This window comes from Myodes glareolus, chromosome X (genome assembly GCF_982192425.1).
Source record: "Myodes glareolus chromosome X, mMyoGla1.1, whole genome shotgun sequence".
Lineage (NCBI taxonomy): Eukaryota > Metazoa > Chordata > Mammalia > Rodentia > Cricetidae > Myodes > Myodes glareolus.
Window position 1 is genome coordinate 71,656,983 of NC_142053.1, and position 25,694 is coordinate 71,682,676.

The window sequence follows — 25,694 nt, forward strand, 5'->3', positions numbered from 1 at the left end:
CATATGGAATTTTTAGAACAGTAGGAGACTTCAACTATTTGAAGTAAGTTTCTCTGATATATAAAAATAAGTTTCGTCAACAATGTTATTAATAACTGTTATATAATATGCACAGCTGAAGTGATAAGCCAGAATATTACATAATGAGAGAAGGAATACTGTGGCAATTTTGGGTGATAGAACAGGTTTGGCCTCACAGATGTGAATTTGAAGAATTGGTAATGTGTTCGAGTAAGGAAAGTGTTGGTTGTAAAGATCCTGAAAAAAGAATAAGTGGCCTGGATTTGAGTTCAGCCCCTCTGACAGTTTCCATGAGGCTTTTGTTTATGTCACCAAAACTTTGACTGACTCTCTGAAACTATAGATGAGTCCCTAATTAAATACTTCTTCTTATAAGTTGCCTAGGTCATGGTGTCTCTTCACAACAATAGAAAAGTAGCTAAGACATTACCTGAAGCTATTTTTTTAAAAAAATATATGGTTATTTTCTGCATCCACAATTTGATTATCTATTAGGGGGCGCCTTTTCAAGCATTGTAGTTTTTTATATGCAAAAAAGAAAAAAGATACAGCAGATATAGGAAATAAATTATTCACTTGGGAAAAATTAGCCAATTGGGGCAGATGTCTTTTAACTAGTTAGTAAAATCAACAGTAACACTCAGGGGTATAGGCTTGAGAACCTTCCCAGCCTCTTTCTTCTTTTTTCTTTAATCATTCAAGCTCTGTTTTACTGAAAATTTAAACATTCTGATCATGATGTCCTCCCTGATTCTCCACATATTTCACCCATCCACTCCAATCCTTCTTTCTTTCTCTCCTTAGAAAACCAACAGGCAAATAAAAATCAAACAAACCATAATTTTAAAAATTAGGAAAAAAACACAATAAATAAAATCAGAATCAGAAACCATAATATATAAGCAAAATGTCAGTAATATAAAAAAAACCCAAACATGCCCAAACAAAGTAATATGAGATAATAAAAGTCTCCAAAGAGACCACTGAGTTTGTTATTTGTTAACCATCTACTTTTGGGTATGAATCCCATCATTAAATATGGTTTACATAACCAGGAAGACTCCATCAAATAAAATTAAATTTTCCTTTACAAGTGGTTATTTGTGGAGATAACTTCTTAGCTAGCTAGGGATGGTAGCTCATGTCCACTTCCCCCAGGCACTGGGACCCCCCCGTTTAACTTAACTGTGGGGTCCGTACATGCTGCCATAGTCTCTGTGAGTTCACATGAGCATCAGTCCTGTTGTGTCTGGAAGATGCTGCTGCTTTGGTATCATCCATCTTTTCTGGCCCTTAGACTCATTCTGCCTCCTCTTTGGCGTAGCTCCCTATGCACTGAGGGGAAGAAGGGTTTGATGAAGACAGAAACCCCATTTAGTACTATTAGAAGGTCTCTCACTCTCTTCACATAGTCCAGATGTAGGTCTCTGTAATAATTCCCATCTACTGCAAGAGGAAATTTCTCTCATAATGAATAAGCAAGGCACTGATCTATTGCTACAGCTGAATGTTCTTAGGAGCCATTTTATTGCTATATTCCTTTAGCAGAACAGTAGAATTTGGTTTTTCCCTAGACCCATAGCCTATCTAGTTTCAGCTTCTTTGCAGTGTTGTGCATAGGTTTCATCTCATGGAGTAGACATCAAATCCAGTCAGATAATGGTTAGTTACTCCCAAAATATTTGTGCCACTATGTCACCAGTATATCATGCAGACAAGTCAAATTTGTAGATCACAGTGTTTGTAGAAGAGTTGGTGGATACATTTCTACTATGGTAGTGTAGAGTTGGCAGACCTTCCTGTACCACTGACACTAGTCAGTAGGGGTGAAGACTCTAGTTAGGTGCCAACTTAACTTCTTTGTGTTCAAGGAGATAGGTAAATGTTGTCTTCAGCAATAGAACCTTACCATCAGTTTGCAGAGAGAAATCAAATAGCTGTGTTAAGAGCCTGAGTTACTGCGGGTTTCTATGAAGCTCAATTGGCCAACAACTCAATTGGATATAATGCAGTCCTGGGATTAGTGATGAAAAGATGTGTGGTTGGGGCCTTCTCTCCCCCATTATTTGGTAACTCCATTTAGATTTCTTCTACATATGTACATATTTTAAGAGGTTTATAAAACAGTATGTTTTTATATGACCTTCAAAATGGCCCTAGTGTTACTTGACCCCCCACACACCATATTTCCTCGCTTACCTACTTTCCATCCCCCTCCCTGTTTAATATTCCTATTGCAGCCTGTTCTCTGTCTTTCCACAACTATATATTCTATTCACCTTCCTTGGAGGATCCTCCCCTCCTTACTAGTCCTATACTCTCTGTGTAAGTTCTGTGATTATATGTATTTTAGTGTGCCTATTAAAGGCTTAAAAGCTGACATTCACATATAAGAAGAATATTTGTCTTTTGGGGCCTGGGTTACCTTGCTCAGGATGATTTATTTTTCATGATACATCAGTTTATCTACAAATTTTATGACTTTTAAGAAATGAATAATATTCAATTATGTAAATGTACCACATTTTCTTCATTCATTTGTTGTTAAAATATAGGATGTTTCCAATTAGTAACTATTCTAAAGAGAGCAGCAATGAACATAGATGGGAAAGTGTCTCTGAAGTAACATATAGAGTTCTTTGAGTACATGTCAAAGAATGGGATATCAGAATCTTGAGATAGATCTATTGTCAGCATCAGCAATGGATGAATATTCTCCTTACTCCACATCCTCTCCAAGATGAGTTGTCATTTGCCTTATTGAACTTGGCCATTCTAACTAGTGTAAGATAAAATCACAAAGTAGTTTTGATATGCATTTCCATGATGACTAACGATATTAAACATTTCGTTAAATCCTTCTTGACCATGTTTCCTCTTTTGAGAATTCTTTTTAGATATGTATACAAATTTTAAATTTGGTTATTTTTTATGTTCTATTTTGAGTTCTTCATACATTTTATGTTATCCCTCAACCAAATGTGTAAAAATCTTTTTCCAATCTATAACTTTTGCTTTTGTCAAATAATAGTGTTCCTTGTTATTGTGGTGGCTTGAAAAACATGCTCCCAAAAGGAAGTGACACTATTAAGAGGTGTGGCCTTGTGGAAAAGGTGAGGTTTTCTTAGAGGAAGTATGTCACAATGGAGACAGGTTTTGAGATCTCATATTTGCTCAAGGTTATCATTTAATATCTCAGTCCACTTCCTATTGTCTGAAAGATATGTAACTCTCAGCTTCCTCTCTAGCACCATGTCTGTCTGCATGCCTCCATGTCCCAACATGCTGCTAATGGACTGAAATACTGAACTATAAGTGAGCCACCACAATGAAACACTTTCCAATTATAGGACTTGCTATAGCCATGGTGTCTCTTCACAGTAGTAGAAACCCTGAGATAGAAGTTGGTACCAGGAACTGTGGTATTGATGTTATAGGCCTGGCCATTCTTTTGTTTGGAGAAATTTGGACTTTGGGAGCTTGGTTTAGGAAAGCAGTGGAATGCTTTAAGTGTTGTTTTATGGGTCACACTAGTAGAAACATGGAAAACAATGGTGCTGAGGATAATTTGAACTATGAGGACCTGACTTGAGATTTCAGAAGAGAAGAATTTTAGTATGTGATCAAGAGATTATTCTTATAATATTTTGTTGAATAATGTGACTGCTTTGGGCTCTTGTCCAAAGTATCTGCCTGGGACTAAATTGAAGAGATTTGGATTAATTCTTTTGACAGAGGAAATCTCAAAACAGCAAAGTATGTACTCTATCTAGTGGTATATTAATGCTAACTCTATTGAAGATTTGTAATGAAACAGAACAAGCTGAGCAAGGAAAATACAATATATATGATTTGTGGAGGGAAAGAGAATCAGGAAGTGGAATGGAGATAAATCCTATATTCAAGAAGATAAATGGATTAAAAACTGGAAAAAAGGGAGTGGTGACCTCAGTGCAAGATCCCATCCAGCTATCTTTCCAATTTGTGAAAAGGAGTTAAACAAAAGCTTAAAAGTTGGTGTGCTGGTGCACACCTTTAATCGCAACATTCCAGAGGCAGGGGCTGGAAGTTCTCTGAGTTTGAGGCCAGCCTGGTGGACAGATCCAGTTTCAGGCAGTGAAGGAAACCACCAAAAACAGAAAGTTGGTGACGATGTAATTGAATTGAGGGTACCATGTTCCAGCCCCAGTAAGCAGCAGAACATGGCAGCTTTGGCCATGTGGTTCTGAAGGATAGAAGAAAAGGGGCTATGAAATATGCCTTTGTGACTAAGGAAAGCTGCTTAGGCCAGGTATGTGTCAGGTAGGTCTCTGAATAGAGAACTAGATAGTGCATTGTGTGAAGTTTTGAAGGTGAAGCCTGGATTGCCTTGAAGACTCCAAGATGTTGGAGATGCCAGAACCAGGCGATACTTTCTAAGGAGCGCTGCTAACAGAGAGTGGAACCAGTTCAAGAGAAAGAAGTGTGTTGTAGTCAACAAAGTTGAAAGGATTTGAAGATTTTAAGAGTGCTTTAACCTGAAACATTGAGATATAGAGATTGGAGTTTGCCCAGTTGGTTTTTGGTCTTGCTTTGATCCAATATTTCCATACTATGCTACCTTGTTTCTATTTTCGAACAGTATGTATAAATATATATATATATATATACATATATATATATATACATATATATGTACATACTGTGCCATTATATATTGGAAGTATGTGAGTTGATTTTTGATTTTGATTTCACAGGGGACTACAGTTAAGAGATTTCATGAATCTCAGAAGAGACTTAGAACTTTAAATTTTCAAATAAGTTTGAAACTGTTATATGAAACTGTTATATGATGAGGATTTTTAAATTGGATTGAATGGATTTTTGCCTTACAATATGGCTACAAGCCTTTGGGGGCCTTGGAGAGGAATGTGATGGTTTGAAAGAAAATAGTCCCTAGGTCGGGTGGTGGTAGTGCAGGCCTTTAATCACAGCACTTGGGAGGCAAGGTCAGGAGGATCTCTGTGAGTTTGAGGCCAGCCTGGTCTACAAACCTACAGCAGGCTCCTAGGACAGGTTCCAAAGCTACCCTGTTTCAAAAAAACCAAAAAAGAAAAAGAGAGAGAGAGAGAGAGAGAGAGAGAGAGAGAGAGAGAGAGAGAGAGAGAGGAAGGAGGAGGAAGGAAGGAAGAAAGGGAGGAAGGGAGGAAGGAAAGAAGGAAAGAAAGAGAGAAAGAAAGAAAGAAAGGAAGGAAGGAAGGAAGGAAGGAAGGAAGGAAGGAAGGAAGGAAGGAAGGAAGACAGGACAGAAAATAGTCCCATAGAGAGTTGGAGAAAGTGTGCCACTAGAAAGATCTGCTTTGTGGCCTCCTTTTCTCAAACTATGCTCAGTATGATACACAGTGGCTTCTGCTGTCTGCAGATCAAGATATAGAACTCTCAGCTCCTTCTCCAGCAACATGTCTTCCTGCATACCACCATGTCCCACCGTGATGATAAGGGACTGAACCTCTGAAAATGGAAGATAGCCCGAATTAAATGTTTTCCTTTATAAGAGTGTTCATGGCCAAGGTGTCTCCTCATAGCATTAGAAACCTAAGACAGGTAAGGATCACCTCAAAATTCTCCCTCCTGCAATAATTCACCCAAGCCCATACCATCCCTGTTACTCCTTCGCTCCATGGCTGGAAGTAGGATCCCGGGTTTTCCCCCTGCTCCTTGAGGTGCAAATCGCAAGGACTGTTTTGGCCAGTCAGCTAAGCTTCCTGCTAGTTTCTGTTATCTTTGCTATAGCCTGGTGATTTAGCTGAAGGAGTTTGTTTTATCTTTGGTATGGCAATTTCCCACCTGCCCAGGAGAGTTCCTACAGGTGCCAGTTTCTCTCTCCTCTTGGCCCACTGTCTGTCGCTGCTCGCCCTGTCTCCGACCCCCTGCCTGGGTAGGAATTCCCACACAGCGCAAAGTTCCTTGTGCTGTGCTTTCCCATCTGGCTGGGAGGGGATTCCTCTACTGGGGCAAAGGTATATTAACCTTGCAGAAAGCTAAATAAAGTGGCATTCGGCTATCTCTTGACGAATGACCCAGGTTTCTTTGTATGTGTGTCTTTATTTCAATCCCCAGGCCTTTGCCCCAAGCTCGTGATCGCTAAGGAAGGTGTGCAAACCATGCCGGGAGAGGGTGACGCAGAACCGGGTGGTTACAGCTGGACCCTACTCCTAACCCCAGAAATCTTCCACCAAGTGAGCCCAGGCCATATGAAGCAGAATGGGTGTTTGAGAGACCTGTCTAGCAGCAGAACTGTTCCCTGCCCAATTCTATCCACTGTGACACTTCCCTAGGCCAGTGCCATCTCAGATCATCCATGTCCCTGCTGACACTGGACTCCGTACACCCAATCCAAGTGGACTTCTACCACTGAGGCACAAAAACACACCAGCCAGAACTGGTGAGTGACCAGCCTACCAATAGAACTGCACCCTACCTGAATTCTGCACCTGGTGACCACTCCCCAAGCCCATGCCTTCCCAGCTAGTTCCCAACCCTGCCAGTGGCCAGGCCCTCCTCCCAACCTTAAAAGACTTTTGCCAGCAGGCTCAGGCCACACTAGTCACAATCGTGAATGACACACCTAGCAACAGAATTATTCCCCTCCCTGAATTTTGTTCACCACCACCCTTCCTCAGGCCGATGTCATCCCAGCTTCACCCTGGCCCTGATGTTTCTGGTCCCCCAGTCCAGTCCCAGCTGGCTTCCACCACTGAGACACAGAACACACCAGCTAGAGTGTGGCTACAGTAGGTCCAGACCACACAAGCCAGAACCAGTGAGTGACCTGCCTACCAGTAGATTGGTACCCCTCCCTGGATTTTGTCTCCTGTGACCCTGCACTGTAACATGAGGGCCGACTTGTTGGGGTTTCTGTCCCGCCCAGTACCCCACAGCCTGCAACTCCCAAGGAAAATCACTCACAAGACTCCATAAGATTATAAACTGATTGGCCCATTAGCTCAGTATTCTTATTAACTAATTCTTACATCTTACGGTAACCCATAATTCTACTCTGTGTTAGCCATATGGCTTGGTACCTTTTTCAGCTGTCAGCTCACATGTTGCCTCTTCAGTGATCTGGGCAGGAGTGACAGAGGAAGCTTCCTGCTTCCCAGAATTCTCCTGTTCTCATTGCATCACCTCTACTTCCTGTCTGGTTTTCCCGCCTATACTTCCTGCCTGGTCAATCAACGTTTTATTAAAATACATGATTGACAGAATACAGATAATTCTCCCACACCATTTCCTTCTTTTTTTTAAAACAAAGGAAAATACTCATAGCCCATTTGTTGGGAATGTGGGCGTAGTATTCCAGGCTACTTCCTGCTGGTTGGGGGCACTGATATCTTATGGGGACCTAAAGAAAATTTAGAGTTATAATCAAGTTCTGACTGGAGGATCCTGTGAGTCTTGATCATCTCAGGCAGCAGTCTTGAACCTGTTCTGGATGAAGAACTCTGTCATCTGGGCCATCTGTTCCTATCGGAGATTTTTCAGGTGGTCTTCCTTTATCAAACCTGATTTTTCTTAACTCAGAATGAATCCACAGCCTCTCATTTTCTGTGGAAACAAAAGCAAAATCTCTTCTCCAAAGTATCATACATTTTGACTTCAATTTTGAAGCCAAGGTATTTTCAAAATACCTATCTTGGGTTAGTTCAGCAGCATTTATAAACAAAAGTCTTTGAGCAGCTGTTGCTCCTTCCTCAGCATTCAAACAATTCAAAGAGAGCATAATAGCATACAGTATCAAGATTCTCTGTGTATTTTCCATCTTTCTGTGACTTTATTATAACCTCTATTTCTTTTATTTTTACTTTTACTTTTTGATACAGGTTCTCTGTATGTCTTTGTCCTGGAATAACTCTGTAGACCAGGCTGTCCTTGAACTCACAGAGATCCCTCTGTCTCTGCCTCCCCAGTGCTGGACTCAAAGGTCCACGCTATCACACCTTGAACTCACAGAGATCTGTCTGTCTCTGTCTCCCAGGCATTGGGATTAAAGGCGTGTGCTACCACACCTTGAAGTCACAAAGGTCAATCTACCTCTGCCCCTTGAAGTCACAGAGGTCAATCTACCTCTGCCTCCCAGGCATTGGGATTAAAGGTGTATATCACCACATCCTACTTCTCTCTTTTTTATTTTTAATGACTTTAACCTTTAGCCTGCATATATTTTTAACACACTGTAAACCATTTAGAGGTTTTCTTTTCTTTGAATCTCTCTTTACTGTTTATCTCTCTTTTTCTGACTACACGAGTCTTTAAGGAGAGGGTTAAAGCCATGGCTTTGATGGCTGGATCCAGCCCATTCCTTAGCTCCCCAGCCTCGTGGCAGAGGTACCACTGGAGCCATTTTTGTTGCCACAACTCTGTGGCGTTTCAAGGTCCTTGCCAGCAAACAAACTGCAGCATTCTGCTCACAGACCACACTCAGTCGGACTGCCTGCCTGAAAGAGAGTTTGTCCTGGCAGGACAGCCCAGAAAGCTGGTATTTTAAAACAGCACAGCTTTTTTTTTTCTGCTACGACTGAAAATTGAAAAGCATGTGTTTAGCTTTTCATCAACACCGTTTAAGTGTTTAGTGGCAGGACCTCTTAAAAGAGCTGCAGGATTTTGCAGCTAAAGCTGAGTCAGGAAGCCTCTCTTAGATGAGAGCACTTGCTTGCCTCTAACAAGCAGAGCAGACCCGAGAAATTGCTGTAGGCACTCGCATTCCACAAGCCCGGCTCCACGTCAGCGAGCCGAGCTTCTTACCCATTTAAAGTTTGAGAATAGGTTGAGATTGTTTCGGCCCCAAGACCACTAATCATTCGCTTTACTGGATAGAACTGTGTTCACCTACCAAGAAAACATGCTGTACTCTATTCTTTTCCAAGATTTCTCAAGCTTTCTGTGGATTCAATTATCCACATTGGGCACCATCTGTAACATGAGGGCCGGCTTGTTGGGGTTTCTGTCCCGCTCAGTACCCCATAGCCAGTAAGTCCCAGAGAAAATCAATCACACAGAGATCTCTATAAGTTCTAAAGCTGATTGACCCATTAGGTCAGGCTACTTATTAGCTCTTATAACTTATGTTACCCCATTATCCTTATCTACGTTAGCCACATGGCTCAGTACCTTTCTCAACTGGGCAGCTTACATCTTTCCTCTCCGGTGGTCTGGGCAGAACTGCAGAGGGAGCTTACTCCTCCCTAGCCTTCTCTTATTCTCATTGCATCATCTCTACTTCCTGTCTGGTTTTCCTGCCTATACTTCCTGCCTGGTCAATCAGCGTTTTATTAAAATACATGATTGACAGAATACAGATAATTCTCCCATACCACTGCACAAGGTCAATGTTATACAAGCTTGTACCTGGCCCTACTGCTGTTTGGATTTGCCTCCAACACCAGCAGACTTCCTCCACTGAGAGTCTGACCACATCAAACACAACCCCCCACCAAACACACCAGTTTGCTGCCATTCCTCAGAACTCCAGCAGACTCCATAGACCCAGACACAGTCCACGCCAGTTGGAAAAACAGTCCCATAAGCTCTACTGGGGGTCAAGCTGGTCCTAGGTAACCCAAGAAGAAGACTCAACCTTACTGGAAGCCAGGCCAGATTTAGAGATCCAAGAAGACTTAGGCTTTACTAAAGGCCAGAACGGATCAAGGGACTCAAAGCCCCAAGACACCACTGGAGATAACCTACTGGACCTGAAGGTTCATCAGTCTCCAGAACTGTTGGCCACTTAGGCCAAAAGACCAGAGAGGAAACAGAGTCTGAGGAACAAGCCACCAACCCAAAAAAGACAAATAAGGGAATCAACACCTAAACCTATAATCAGCCCATATCCAGATGCCTAAACACCAGTGTAAGAACACAGTCAATAACAGAAAGGGCAATATGTTACCACAAGAATCTATGACAGCAAGAATGGAACATTCAAAAACAGCTGAAGCATAAGAAAACAACCTTAAAAATAATTTTATGAAGATGATAGAGATCATTAAAGAGGAAATGAAAAAAAATCCTTAAAGAAATGGAGGAAGCCAGACAGCTATGGTACATGCCTTTAATCCCAGGACTCAGAGGCAGAGATAGGCAGATCTGTGAGTTCAAGGTCACCCTGGTCTCCAGAGCTAGTTCCAAGACAGTCAAGGTTACACAACAAAACCTTGTCTGGAAAAATTAAGAAAGAAAGAGAGAAAGAAAGAAAGAAAGAAAGAAAGAAAGAAAGAAAGAAAGAAAGATGGGGGAGGGAAGGAGGGGGGAAGGGATGGGGGAGGGAGGGAGGGAGGAAGGAAAGAACAGATAGCCAAAATATTGGAGGAAATCAATAAATCTCTTAAAGAGTATCAAGAAAACCAAGACAGGGTGAGTGCAACTGGGCAGGAGTTCCTTTGTTTCACTGAGCCTGCACACAGCAAGCCCGCCCTTTGGTCTTCAAGGTCCCTGGCAAGCAAGTGGTCCGATCCTGTACCAGAAGATCCATTGGAGAAGTGAGTGTGTTCCCAACCGGCAGGCAGACACCCAGGAAAAGGGAACACAGATGCCCCTCAACCCTCTAAACTTCCTAGCCATCCAGCAGGGGCTTCTCTCCCTGTCTACTGCCTCTCTCTTCCTATACCATTCCAGCTTGCTCCCAGGCACCCCTTCCCTTCTGTGGCGTCATAAGATGCCCCAACTCAGCCTGCTTTGGGGCTAAGAGTCTGGGGACAAAGTGGTGAGTGCAACTGGGCAGGAGTTCCTTTGTTTCACTGAGCCTGCACATAGCAAGCCCACCCTTTTGTCTGCGAGGTCTCTGGCCAGCAAGTGGTCCCAATCCTGTACCAGAAGATCCACCAGAAAACATTTGAAGGAAGAGATGGGTAGGCGCCAATGCAAGAATTCCTCCAACAATCTGAAAAACAACATGATAACACCAGAACCCGGCGAACATACAACAGGAAGACTTGAACACCCTAATCCAGAAGAAGTAAAAAAAAATGATGAAAACTCATATTAGAGACTTAACAGCTAGCTGAAAGCTGTAGAAAAAAGAAGCAAACTAACCCAGGAGGAGTAGAAGACTGGAAATAATCAAACTGAGGCTTGAAATCAACAAAATAGAAAACAGCCCAAAGAATCAATAAAACAACAAAACTCAAGTCCAAATGGATTAAAGACCTCAATATATATCCGACCACACTGAACCTGATAGAAGAGAAAGTGGGAAGTAGACTGCAACACACGGGCACAGGAGACCACTTCCTACGTATAATCCCAGTAACACAGACAATAAGAGCAACATTGAATAAATGTGATCTCCTAAAACTGAGAAGCTTCTGTAAAGCAAAGGACATTGTCAGTAAGACAAAAAGGCATCCTACTGAATGGGAGAAGATCTTCACCAACCCCACATCAGACAAAGGTCTGATCTCCAAAATATATAAAGAACTCAAGAAATTAGACTTTAAAATTCTAATTAACCCATTTAAAAAATGGGGCACTGAATTGAACAGAGAATTCTCAACAGATGAAGTTCAAATGGCCAAGAGACACTTAAGGTCTCTTTTGAACTTCCTTAGTGATCAGCTAAATGCAAATCAAAACAACTTTGTGATACCATCTTACACCTGTCAGAATGGTTAAAATAAAAAACACCAATGAAAGCCTTTGCTGGAGAGGATGTGGAGTAAGGGGAACACTCATCCATTGTTGGTGGGAATGCAAACTTGTGCAGCCACTATGGAAATCAGTGTGGCGGTTTCTCAGGAAATCGGAATCAACCTACCCAAGGATCCAGCAATTCCACTCTTGGGAACATACCCAAGAGAAGTCCTATCATACCACAAAAGCATCTGTTCAACTATGTTCATAGCAGCATTATTTGTAATAGTCAGAACCTGGAAACAACCTAGATGCCCCTCAATGGAAGAACAGTTAAAGAAAGTATGAAATATATATGTATTAGAGTACTACTCATTGGGAAAAAAAAACAATGACATCTTGAATTTTGCATGCAAATGGATGGAAATAGAAAACACTATCCTGAGTGAAATAACACAGATTCAAAAAGATGAATATGGTATGTACTCACTCATTTGTGGACTTTAGCCATAAACCAAGGTCATAAACCCTATCGTTCACAAGCCCAGAGAAGCCAAATAACAAGGTGAAGCCAAAGGAAAACATATAGATCCTCCTGGAAATTGGAAGCAAACAAGATTGCAGGGCAAAAGTTGTGAGCATGGGGGTGGGGGCAGGGGTGGGAATGAGGTTGGGGGAAAGGGAAGAGGGGGAGAGGGAAGGGAAAAGGGAAGGACTGAAAATAGCTTGGGAAAGTGGGAGGGTAGAGATTGAGGAAGGGAGGATATAAGAGCAGGGAAGAAGATACCTACATTAAGGGATCCATTTTAGTGTTGGTATGAGACTTTGCTCTAGAGGGGATCCCAGGTGTCCACGGGATGTCCCCAGCTAGGTCCTTGAACAGCAGAGGACAAGGTGCCTGAACTGTCCTTGCCCCACTATCACGCTGATGATTATCTCGAATATCACCATAGAATCTTCATCCAGCGATGGATAGAGATAGAAACAGAGACCCTCATCAGAGCAACAGACTGAACTCCCAAGGCCCAGTTGAAAGGCAGAAGGAGGGAGAAGATGAGCAAGGAAGTAAGGACCGTGAGGGGTTGGTCATAACCAACTGAGGCAGTGTGCCTAGTCTAATGGGAGCTCACCAAATCTAGCTGGACCAGGTCTGAATGAGCATGTGATCAAACCGGACTCTCTGAGTGTGGCTGACAATGGGGGCTGACTGAGAAGCCATTGATAAAGGCACTGGGACTTGTTTTTACGGCATGTTCTGGCTTTTTGGCTCCCTAGTCTATATGGATGCACAGCTCTCTAGGCCTGGATGTAGAGGGGAGGGCCTTGGACTTCTTACAGGGCAGGGTTCCCTGCACTCTCTCAGAGTGGAGGAGGTAGGAGGAGATGTTGGGGAGTGGGAAGGGATTGGGAAGAGGGAAGGAAGTGTAAATAATTTAATGGAAAAAAGAAAAAAAGAAAAATCAAATAAATCAAAAATTATGCAAAAAAAGAACAAAAACCAACACAAAACAAATGGTTGACAAAAACAAAACTGTTCAAGACCTAAAAATTAGTACAGAAAAAAATCCCAAGGAAATTCTGGAAATGGAAAACCTAGATAAGTGAACAGAAACTACAGATGCAAGCATCACCAACAGAATACAAGACATGGAAGAGAGCCTCTTGGGCATTAAATATAGGATAGAGGAAATAGATTCATCAATATGTGGAGTTTCTCTTTGTTTTGGCAGTTGCTCCAAAACAAACATTTAGAGACTTATTATTAATTATAAATGCTCAGTCGATAGCTCAAGCTTTTTATTACTCAAGGATAACTCTTGCATTTTAAATTAACCTATATTTCTTATTTACCATCTGCCATGTGGCAGTACCTTCTGTCAACATTGTACACTCATCTTTCTTCTTTCTGTGTCTCTTCTTTCTGTGTCTCACTACCTCTGCCTTCCTTCTTCCCAGCATTCTCTCTGCCTCAAAAAGCTTTTCTAGCCATTGGTCAATCAGCGTTTTCTTAACAATGAGAGGAACACATATTTACAGTATACCAAGATTGTTCCACAGCAAATAACAACAGTAAATAACAGGAATTAACAATAACTGATCATTAATATCTCTCAATATCAATGAACTCAATTCACAAGTAAAAAGACACACGCTAACAGAATGGATATGATTCCAGAATCCATCCTTCTGCTGTATACAAGAATCACATCTCTACATCAAAGATGAACATTACCTCAGAGTAAAGGGTTGGAAAAGGATTTTTGAATCAAAAAGACCAAAGTAGCAAGCAGGTATAGCAATCTTAATATCTAACAAAATAGACCTCAAAAAATTAATCAAAAGAGAAGGAAAATGATATTTCATATTCATAAAAGGAAAAATCCACCAAGGTGATGTTTCAATTCTGAACATCTATGTTCCAAATACAAAAGCACACACATTTGTAAGAGAAACATTACTAAAGTTTCAATCACATATTAAACCCCACACATTAATTGTGGGAGACTTCAATTCCCCACTCTCAACAACTGGCAGGTCATCCAGACAGAAATTAACAAAGAAATAATGCAACTAACAGATTCCATGAATCAAATGGACCTCACAGATATCTACAGAATGTTTCACCCTAACATCAAAGAATATATCTTCTTCTCAGCATCTCTTGGAAAATTCTCTAAAATTGACCACATACTCAGTCACAAAGGAAGTCTTAACAGATATTTAAAAATTGGAATAATCTCTTGTATCTTATCAGAACACAGAGTATTAAAAGTATTAAGTTGTTCAATAACAATACAAACTACAGAAAGCCTATAAACTCGTGGAAACTGAACAACTCTCAACTGAACTACCTTGAGGTGAAGGAAGAAATAAATTAAAGACTTCCTAGAATTCAATGAAAATGAAATCACAACATACCCAAACCTATGGAACACTATGAAAGCAGTGCTAAGAGGAAAGCTCACAGCACTAAGAGCCCACATAATGAAAGAGGATACTATCACTCTAGCAACTTAAAAGCACACCTGAAAGCTTTAGAGAAAAAAAATCTCACCCAGAAGGAGTAGATGGCAGGAAATAATCTAATTAAGATCTGAAATCAATGACATAGAAACAAAGAGAACACAAAGAATCAAGGAATCAAAGAATTGGTTCTTTTAGAAAATCAACAAATCAAAACTAATCAAAAGGCAGAGAGAAAACATAAACATCCAAATTAACAAACTCAGAAATGAAAAGGGGGACATAACAACAGATAGTAAGGAAATCAGAGAATCATCAGATCATACTTTAAACAATGTACCCCACAAAATTGGAAAATATAAAAGAAATGGACAATTTTCTTGATGGGCACCACATACCAAAATTAAATCAAGACCAGAAAAATAATTTAAATAGACCTATAGCCTCCAAGAAAATAGAAGCTGTCATTAAAAGTATTCCATCCCCCGCCCCCAAAAAAGCCTAGGGTCAGATGGTTTCAGTGAAGAATTCTATCAGAACTTTAAAGAAGAGTTAATACCAATACTCCTCAAGTCGTTATACACAACAGAAACAGAAGGAACATTGCCAAATTCTTTTTATGAGGCTACAGTTACCCTGATATCCAAACCACAAAAAGATGCAGCAAAGAAAGAGAATTACAGACCAATCTCCCTCATGAAAATTGATGCAAAAATACGCAATAAAATACTGGCAAACCAAATCCAAGAATACTTCAAAAACATCATCTGCTGTGATCAAGTGGACTTCATCCCAGAGATGCAGGGATGGTTCAACATACATAAATATGTCAAAGTAATTCAACATTTAAACAAACAGGAAGACAAAAAACACATGATCATTTTATTAGGCACTGAAAAAGCCTTTGACAAATCCAGCACTCCTTCATGATAAGAGTCTTGGAGATCAGTAATACAATATTTAGATCATACCAAAATATAATAACAATATACAGCAAGCTGATGGTCAACATCAAAATAAATGAAGAGAAACTCAAAGCAATCCCACTAAAATCAAGAACAAGACAAGGCTGTCCACTCTCTATATACCTATTCAACATAGGACTTGAAATTCTAGCTAGAACAATAAGACAACAAAGGGAGATCAAGGGGATGTAGTAAGATAAAAGAAGATCAGAAGATGGAAAGATCTCCTATGCTGATGGATCAACAATTAGGATTAACACAGTAAAAATTGTCATCTTACCAAAAGCAATTCAGTGTAATCCCCACCAAAATTCTAAGACAATCCTTTTCAGACCTTTAAAGAACAATACTCAACTTTATATGAAAGAACAAAACAAAAATATAACCCAAGATAGCTAAAACAATCCTGTATAATATAAGAACTGCTGGAGGGATCACCATCCCTGATCTTAAGATCTACTTCAGAGCATGGTATTGGTGCAAAAAGAGATATATTGATCAGTGAAACTGAATTGAAGGTACAGACATAAATACACAGACCTATAGACACTTAACTTTTGACAAAGTCAGAACCACACAATGGAAAAAGAAAAGCATCTTCAACAAATGGTGCTCATATAACTCGATGTCAGTATGTAGAAGAATACAGATAGATTCACATCTAACCATCCTGCACAAAACAAAATCCAAGTGGATCAAAGACCTCAACATAAACCCAGCTACACTGAACCTGATAGAAGAGAAAGTGGGGGATAGACATTGGTACAGGAGACAACTTCATGAGTAGCACAGACAGAAAGATCAACAATTAATAAATGGGACCTCATGAAACTGAAAAGCTTCAGTAAGGCAAAGAACACTGTCAGTAGGACAAAGCAGTAGCCTCAAGAATGGGAAAAGATCTTCCCCATCCCCACATCAAATAGAGGGCTGATCTGCAAGCTATATAAAGAACTCAAGAAACTATACATTAAAAAAATCCAGTTTAAAAATGGAATTTTTAAATTTTTACTTTTAAATTCATAATACAGAGAATTCTCAAAAGAAGAATCTCAAATGGCTGATAAACACTGAAATATTCAACATCCCTAACCATCAGGGAAATGCGATTTAACATGACTCTGAAATTCCATCTTACACTTGTCAAAATGGCTAAGATTAAAAAGACAAATGACAGTTTATGCTGGAGATGTGGAACGAGAGGAACAGTCCTCCACTGCTGGTGGGAGTGAAAACTTCTACAGCCATTTTGGAAATTAATCAATATGACAGTTTCTCAGAAATTTGGGAATAAATCTAAATCAAGATCCATCAATACCACATACCCAAAGGTGCCCAATCAAACCAGAAGACACTTCCTCAACTATGTTCATAGCAGATTTATTTGATTTAGTGAGAACATGGAAACAACCTGGCTTTCCCTCAACTATGCAATGGATAAAGAAAATATGGCATATTTACATAATGAAGTGTTACTCAGTGATAAAAAAAATGAAATCAGGAAATTTGAAGGCAAATGGATGAAAATTTAAAAAGCAATCATCCTGATTGAGGTAACTCAGACCCAGAAAGACAAACATGGCATTTACTCTTAAGTGGACATTAACTATAAAGTAAAGGATAACAATAGTACAATCCACAAACCCCAGAGAGGCAGGGTAACAAGGGTGGATACATAGATCTCGCTGGGAAGAGGAAATAGAGATATCCTGGGTAGATTTGGGGCAGGTGGGAATGGTAACTTGTGGGATTGGGTTGGGATCCCTAGGGAGCGTGCTGAGAGATGACTAGAAAGGGAGCTTTTACTGGGAGTCCCGTAGAAGCTGAACTGATGTAAGAGAAACTCCCACGCATCTACAAGGTTAGCCCTAGGTAATACTACAGGCAGTAGTGGATACATAGACTGAACTGGCCATGCTTGTGAATGGATTTGTGACTACCATGGTTGTCATTAGGGAAAATTCATCCAGTGACTAATGGTGGAAGATTCAGAGACCCATGGCCAAGCATTGGTCTGAGCTTGGAAATTCTTGCTGAGAAGAGGGAGAAAGGATTGTTAGAAAGACAGGCGGGGGTGAGAGACATCTCAAGAAAACACACAGAAATGGCTAGCCTTGCTGATGGGACTCACAGAGTCTGAAACAACAACCAGGGAGTCTGTATGGGACTGACGGAGGCCCTCTGTATATATGTGATGGTTGTGTAACTTGTTCTATTTGTGGGACTCTTGGCAATGGTGGAGGGGCTGCCCCTGGTGTTTTGGCTGTCTCTTGGGAACCTGTTCGTCATGCTGGATTACTTTGCCTAGGCTGAATACAGGAGAATGTGCTTGATCTTAAGGCAGCTTGATATGCCATGCTTTGCTAATGTCCATGGGAGACTTTCCCCTTTCTGAGTGGATATGGAGGAGAAATGGCTTGAGGGGGGCAAAGGAGAGGTGGTGGGAAGGACTGGGAAGAGAGGAGGGAGGGGAAACTAGACTCAGGGTGTAAAATAAATTAAATTAAAAATTAAAAAGATGGGCATGGGAGCTCTTTCCATTCTCTGATACTTTCTTTGATTTATTTCTTCAATGTCTTAAAGTTTTTAAATTATTATTATAAACTTTCATTTGTTTGGATAGAGTTATCACAAGATATTTTGTGATAGGTATTGTGAAAGGTATTGTTTTCTTTATTTCATTCTCAGTCTATTTGTTGTCTGTATATGGAAAGGTTAGTGATAATTTTGTTCCTGCTACATTGCTAAAAGTGTTTATCAGCTGTAGATGTTTTCTGATGAAGTTTTGTGTGTCTTCTATGTATAAAATCATATCTTCTGCAAATCAAGATATTTTGTCTTCTTCATTTCCTATTTTTGTCTCTTAATTGAAGAAGGATGCTAAAAAGAAATCCTGCACTAGCTCAGAATTGAGAAGTAGATGGTTATTTATTTAAGGGTAGACTCACAAATCACAATCCTCTGCTGGAACGGAAAACAGAAACTGAATCCCACAGCCTGAAAAGAGGCTGGACACATGCTCTACATTGGCATTAATAGTATAAAAGGCCACGCCCCAGTGGTTGGGTAACTACAGTTGTCCTATTGCTGTAGTTAAAACTTCAAATGCTATATTGAAGGGAGGGAGGGAGTGGACATCCTTGTCTTGTTCCTGATTTCAGTGGAAATGCTTGGAATTCCTCTTCATTTAATGTGATGTTGGCTATAGGCTTCCTATATAATGCCTTTATTATGTTTAGGTATGTCCCTTATCTCTCCAAGTTCCTGATCTCTTCAAGACTTTTATCATGAAGGGGTGTTAGATTTTGTCAAAAGCCTTTTCTGACGAGAAGATCATGTGACTTTTGTCATTCAGTCTGTTTATGTGGTGGATTACATTTACTGATTTGCATGTGTTGAATCATCTTACATCTCTGAGATGAAGTCTACTTGATCATGGTGGATGATATTTTTGATATGTTTTTGGGTTAATTTTGCAAGTATTTTATTGAGTAGTTTGCATCTATGTTCAGAAAAGAAATTGGCCTGTCATTTTCTTTCTTTGTTGGGCCTCAGGTTTGGATGTTATAGTAATTGTATCTTTATAAAAATCATTAGACAATGTTCCTTCCTTTTAATTTGTGTAATAATTTGAAACACAGTGTCGTTGATTTTTTGGAAGGTCTGGTAGAATTCTGAGCTGCCTCTTTTAGACACTAGGCAGGGCTTTGTTGGGAGACTTAATTACCACTTCTGTTTCACATGATGTTGCAGGTCTGTTTAAGTTGCTTCACTGATTCTGATCTTGATTTAACTGGATAAGTGATATATATCAAGAAATTTAATTATTTCTTTTAAATTTTCCAGTTTGATGGGGTATAGATATTTAAAGTATGTCCTTATGGTTCTCTGGATTTCCTTGTTGTCTGTTGTGAAGTCCTCCTTTTCTAATTTTATTAATTTGGAAATTCTCTTTCCATCTTTGAGTTAATTTAGCTAAGTTTTTATCATTCTCATTAGTTTTCTCAAAGAACCAACTCTTCTTTTTATTCTTTGCATTTGTTTTTTTTTTCTTTTTTGTGGTGGTGGTGGTGGTGGTGGTGGTGGTAGTGGAGATTTGTTCCTATTTTATTGATTTCTACTCTAGGTTTGATTATTTCTTTCTGCTGGCTCTTTGGGGTGTTATTTTATCCTTTTCTAGAACTCTCACCTATGCCATTGAGTTACTAGTATGAGATCCTTCATTTTTATATAGTCACTAAGAGCTAGAATCTTGCCTCTTAGAATTGGCTTCATTTTGTACCCTAGGTTTGGTTATCTTGTGTTTTCCTTTTCATTCAATCCTAATAACTTTTTAATTTCTATCTTAATTCTGTCTTGAACCATCCTTTATTCAATAGTAAGTTATTCAGTTTGCATGAGTTTGTAAAATTTCTATTGGTTCCATTGTTGTTGACATCCAGCTTTAATCTATGGTGGCAAGTTAGGACATAAGGTGTTGCTTCAATTTTCTTATATCTTTTGAGACTTGCTTTGCATATCGTCAGTTTTGGAGAATTTTCCATGAGTTGCTGAGAAGAGAGTATATTCTTTTATATTAGTGTGAAATATTATGTAAATATGGGCTAGATTTATGATATAATTTAGATCCAGCATTTCTCTGTTATGTTTTTGTCTGGAATGACCTATCTATTGGCAAGAGTGGGGTGGGGTATTGAAGTCACCTACTATCACTATGTGAAGGGAAATGTGTAATTTCAGATGTAGTAGTTTATCTTTTATGAACTTATATGCCTGTGCATTTGGTGTATAATTGTTTAGAATTGCAACATTCTCTTGGCGTATTTGTCCTTTGATGAGCATATAGTAAAATTTTCTCTATTTTCATCCTCAGTCTAGATATTTATTAACCAATTTTGTTGTTTTTAGTTCATTTAAGGATCAAGGCAAAAAATATATGTTTAGTCCAATGACAGACTTCTCTGTGTCTTTTAATTAGTTTTGGATTGAAGTTTTTTAGATATTGTCAGTTTCACCTGCTTTATTCTTAGGTCATTTGCTTAGAATACCTTTCTCCATCCCTTTCCCTGAACATGTCTTTCCTTAATAGTAAGGTGTGTTTCTTGGATGTAACAGAAAGATAGATCCTGTTTTCTTTTTTTTATCTTTTTTTTATCATTTGTTTATAAAAATTTCCACTTCCTCCCCTCCTCCCCATACCCTCCCACTCTCCCCACTCCCTCCCCTCCTTCCTCTCCAGTCCTAAGAGCAGTCAGTAGATCCTGTTTTCTAATCCAGTCTCTTACTCTGTTTTTATAGGGGAATGGGGACCATTAATATTGAGAGTTAGCAATTACCAGCACCTCTTGATTCCTGTAATTTTGTTGTTATAGTGTGGGCTTTCCCCCTTCTTTTGATTTACTGGTCTAAGATCATTTATTCCTTGTTTTATAGTGGGTGTGGTTAACATCTTCAGATTGAAATTTTCCTTCTAGTACCTTCGGTATTTATAGATCAATATTATTTAAATTTGACTGTATCAAGAAAATTTTTTTCTTTATCTATTGTGATTGATAGTTTTGCTTTGCATAGTAGTCTGGGTGGATATCTGTGATCTCTTAGATTTTGTGAACATCTATTCAGGCCTTTTTGGCTTTTAGAGTCTCCATTGAGAAATTGGGTGTTATTCTAATCTGTTTGCCGCTATATGTTGTTTTTTTTTTCCTTCCCCTGGAAGTTTTTTATTTTTTCTTTTTTTCTGTACAGTTAGTGGTTTGATTATTATGTGTTGTGAGGAATTTCTTTCCTGGTTCAGTTCATTTGTTATTTTTGTATGTTTCATGTACCTTGATAGGTAGATCCTTCTTTAGGTTAGAGAAAATTTCTTCTATAATTTTGTTGAAAATATTTTCTGTGCCTTTGACCTTGGTTTCTTCTCCTTCCTCTAGTGCTATAGTTTGTATATCTGTTTTTTCATAGTGTCCCAGATTTCCTGGATGTTTTGTATCTGTATATTTTTATACTCAACATTTTCTTTGAATGAGGTATGCATTTCTTCTACTTTCTTCAGTGTCTGAGATTTTCTCTCTCAAGTTTTGCAAGATGTTGATGAGGCTTATCTCTGAAATTTTTATTTGACTTCCTAAATTGTTCATTTTCAGTTTTACCTTAGTTTGGGTTTTCTTCAGGGATTCTATTTCTATTTTCATGTCTTGAACTGTTTCTTCATTACATCTTACTGATTGTGCTTTCACAGAGTTTATTAAGTGATTTATACATATCCTCTTTAAGGTCCTTAAACATATTCATAATTGATACTTTGAAATTCTTGCATTGTATTCTATCTACATTGTATTTATCAGTGTCTACTGTTATAGGGCTACTGGATTCTAGTGGATACATATTATCTTGGGTGTTTTTATGTTGGTGTCTAGGAATTTGGAGTTAGGATGGTTGAGGTGATTCTAGGTATTGATATCTGGTATTATCTTTGTTGGGTGGGTGTTACATCACTTGGTTTCTTTTGCCCTCTAAGGATCTTAGGAAAGTGTGGTGACTGTGTTGCCTGATTTAGAACACTTACGCAGGTTCGTGGATGGCAGAGTAATAGAGATGGGCTCAGAGAAATGGCTGTGTGTGACTGAAGGAACAGACTAAGGAGATTCTGTTCCTACCAAGAATCAGTGTCCTTAGGTAGTTCAAGGTGTGATAGGAAAGCCTTCTTCAAGTGGGTTGCAGTAAGGCAAAGAATCATCTGCAAAGACAGGGATCAAAGACCAAGGGAATCCTCAGTCTATATTCAGAGTTGTAATTTGCAGTAAATGGAGATGAGGTAGGAGGTACTGTGCCTACACTAAGACTGATACAATGATGGGGGTGAGGATGAAGAGATTGTAATGAAGGAAATGAAGCAGAGTAAAAATCCCCTGTCTGAACCCAGGTCTGGTGTGGTCACTGGAGATCCCAGATAGAGATGTTTCTCAGTATCCTTGGCTCACACAAAGAAAAGGGAATGGGCTAGAAAGAGGTTGAGAAGGTCCACAGGAAGAGGGAAAGCTATGTCCACAGCAAATTTCAGCAAAGTTCATAGAGAATGGAGGTAGGGTGGGAGGAGGGACACTTGCAAGCATACAGCTACAGTGCAGGGGTGAGAATGGAAAAGCAGGTACTTGCTCTTAAAACGGAGCAATGAAGCTGTAGTCAAGCAGCTCCTGCCCTGCCCCTACATCACCACTTGGAAGAGCAGCACATAGGCACAGAGACATTGGCATTGTGACTTCATCATTATGATGCAGTCCTGTGTGGACCGCGGGAGAAGTAAGGTAGTAATAGTCTTAAAGGATAATTTTGTTCTCCCTCTTTTCTGGCCTTTTGGCAGGGAAAGGCCGGATGGCAGGCTGAAATTCAACTAAGCTTGTAGTTGCGGTCTCTAGTGAAGTCAACTCCAGCAAGTCAGAGGATTCAATAACCTTCCTCAGGTAGACATCTCTGTTTCCTATTCCACCATGATGGAGGACTATTTCCCAGTGTGAGTTGTGACAAACTGGAAACAGCTGACAACTTTTCGTAACAGCATTATAAGTCAAAAGATCTTGTCTATCAAGAACCTTACAGGCCAGTCAGTTGTTTAATAAGCCATCATCTGCCAAAGAGTCATGGACCAACCAGGCATAAGACAAGCAGGCCAAAGCGAAACAGACATGAATCAACCAGTTATGAGTCCACCAGGTGAAAGTCCATACAATACAAACCATCCAGGCCCAAGTCAACCAAACATCAACCAGCCAAGCATGAGCCAACAAGGCATGAACAAACCAGATGTGACAAGACCAGATGCAAGGCAACCAGATACGAACCAACCAGGGCCAAGCAAGGACCAGCCAGTCATGAGCAAACCAGACATGAGTCAACAAGGTTTGAAGCAGCCAGATCCAAGCCAACTGAATATGAAACATCCAGGCAAAAGCCAACCAGGAATGAGTCAAGCAGGCCTGAGCCAAACAGGCATATGGCAGTCAGACCCTCCTCCTCCCAACATAAAGCAAATGAACTCACCACAATTGGGTTCAACATACCCAGGCAGGAGATCACCAGAAATGTGTCAAATAGACCAAAGCAATCAGGGAATGAGACAATCAGACATTGTCCAACGAGACACAAGCAATGCAGGACAGAGACAACCTGATACAAGGAAAACAGATCCAAGTTATCCAGGAATGAAACAATCAGAACCATGGCAATGGGAGCCAGGCTCTTCAAGCTTGAGACAAACAGATGCAAGTCAATGGAACCCAAGCCACTTAGGCAAAAGAAATTCAAATTCATGGCAAACAGGCATGCATCACCCAGTCATCAAGCATTTAGAATTCAAAGAACCAAGTCCCACTGAACGAGGTATGAAACAACATGACCCATCACCACCAGGCACTCCTAGTCATTCAGGTATGAGACTGCTAAGCCCAGGGCTACCAGGTCCCAGCCAACCTGGATTGAGACAACATGACATATGGCACTCAAGCCCCAACCAACAAGGCATGAAACAGTTGAGTACTTGGCAACCAGGCCCCAGCTCACTAGGCAAGAAATTGTCAGGCACATGGCAAACAGGCCTTAGCCAACCAGGCATGAGACAATCTGACACATATCAACTAGGGCCTACTCATCCAGGTACGGAATGGTCAGATACACAACAACCAGGTCCTAGACTACCAGATATGACACAATTAGACACAAAGCAACTTGGCCACAGCCATCTAAGTGTGAGAATTTTAGAAACACGGCAATCAAGCCTCGGTCAATCAGCCATGGCAAAATTTGACACTTATCAATCAGGCCTCAGCCAATCAGACATGAAAGAGTTGGACTCTTGGCAATCAGGCACCAATCAACAAGGCACTAAACAGTTGGATTCATGGCAATGGGGTCCCAACTTCCCTAGCAGGAAACAGTCAGGCAAATGGCCAGTAGGCCCCAGCCCACTAGGTATGAGACAATTGGATGCATGGCAACCAGGCCCAAGCCAACTGGGCATGAGATATTCAGAATCGTGTCCATGGGGTCCAAGCCACTCAGCCATGAAGCACTCAGATTTATCGCAACCAAACCACATCCAGTCAGGCACAAGACAATCAGATGCATGGCAGACATGCCCAAGCCACCCTGGCATGAAGCAATTGGATACATGGCAATCAAGTCCCAGTATCCCTGGTGTAAGACAATTATATACATGGCAACCAAGCCCCAGTTGCTCAAACACTAGACAATTAGAAAAATGGCCCCCAGGTCCCAGCAACCCAGACATGAGACAAACAGATACTTGGGAATCAATACTAAGACAATCGAAGACAAGTCCCAGCCATCTGGGTACATGGCAAGAAAGCATGGAACAATATGAGTTATGTCAACCAGAAATCACTCAATTAGATAAAAGTCAACCAGACACCACCCAACCAGGCCTAGGAGAAATGATACCATCAGATACATCAGAGCCAAGTCTAAGCCAGCCAGGGTCAAAAGTCAGTCCATCAGATAGTATCAGCCAATCAGAATCCATTCAAGTAGGTGAAAGTCAACAAGGTGAAAGTCAATTAGAGCCAACTGAATCAAGCATGAATGATTTAAGTACAAATCAACAAGGAATGCTCCAATTACCCATGAGAAAAACAAACTCTGTTCCTTTCAAAATAAGACCTGCTGAGCCTCAAGACTGCCCGGATATTCTGCGACTGATCAAAGTAAGCCTGTATTATTTTAATTCTTAGAAATTAATACAGGGCTGAAAGAACAAAAGGAATGCAAAACTTAAACGAAAGTCTAAATTTGAACCTAGCTCTGTTATTTATGATCCATAAACCTTTACAATATTCATTTTTCATATAAATCAAGATTATAGTAATTGCTACAAGAGATTGTTGTGATGTTTTCTTTATATACAGAATACAAATTTTAAAAATTTGAGATTTGGTAAATCATATCCAGAAGTCTGTTCACAGATATATCCCATGAGTCTGAAGAACTGACTGAAAATTTTCTTATGCACCTGTTCCTTTTAATATCTTTCCTAGAAACCATACAAGTACAGTAAAGGTGACAATGTAATAACTATAGTTACTGTGATAGAACTTTGATGTACTGATGGCAGTCATTCATGTGATACAA

The 25,694-nt window shown here is 40.0% G+C and overlaps 1 protein-coding gene across 1 annotated transcript in view; it reads left to right on the forward strand.

The window, feature by feature from the left end:
• Nucleotides 1-22,849: 22,849 nt before the first annotated feature.
• Satl1 (spermidine/spermine N1-acetyl transferase like 1) overlaps nt 22,850-25,694 on the forward strand; it is a 36,419-nt gene continuing 33,574 nt past the window's right edge. Inside the window, exon 1 of the mRNA XM_048417850.3 lies at nt 22,850-25,270. Coding sequence (XP_048273807.1) covers nt 23,192-25,270 — 2,079 coding nt within the window. The 5' untranslated portion in view covers nt 22,850-23,191. The remainder of the gene's footprint in view (nt 25,271-25,694) is intronic.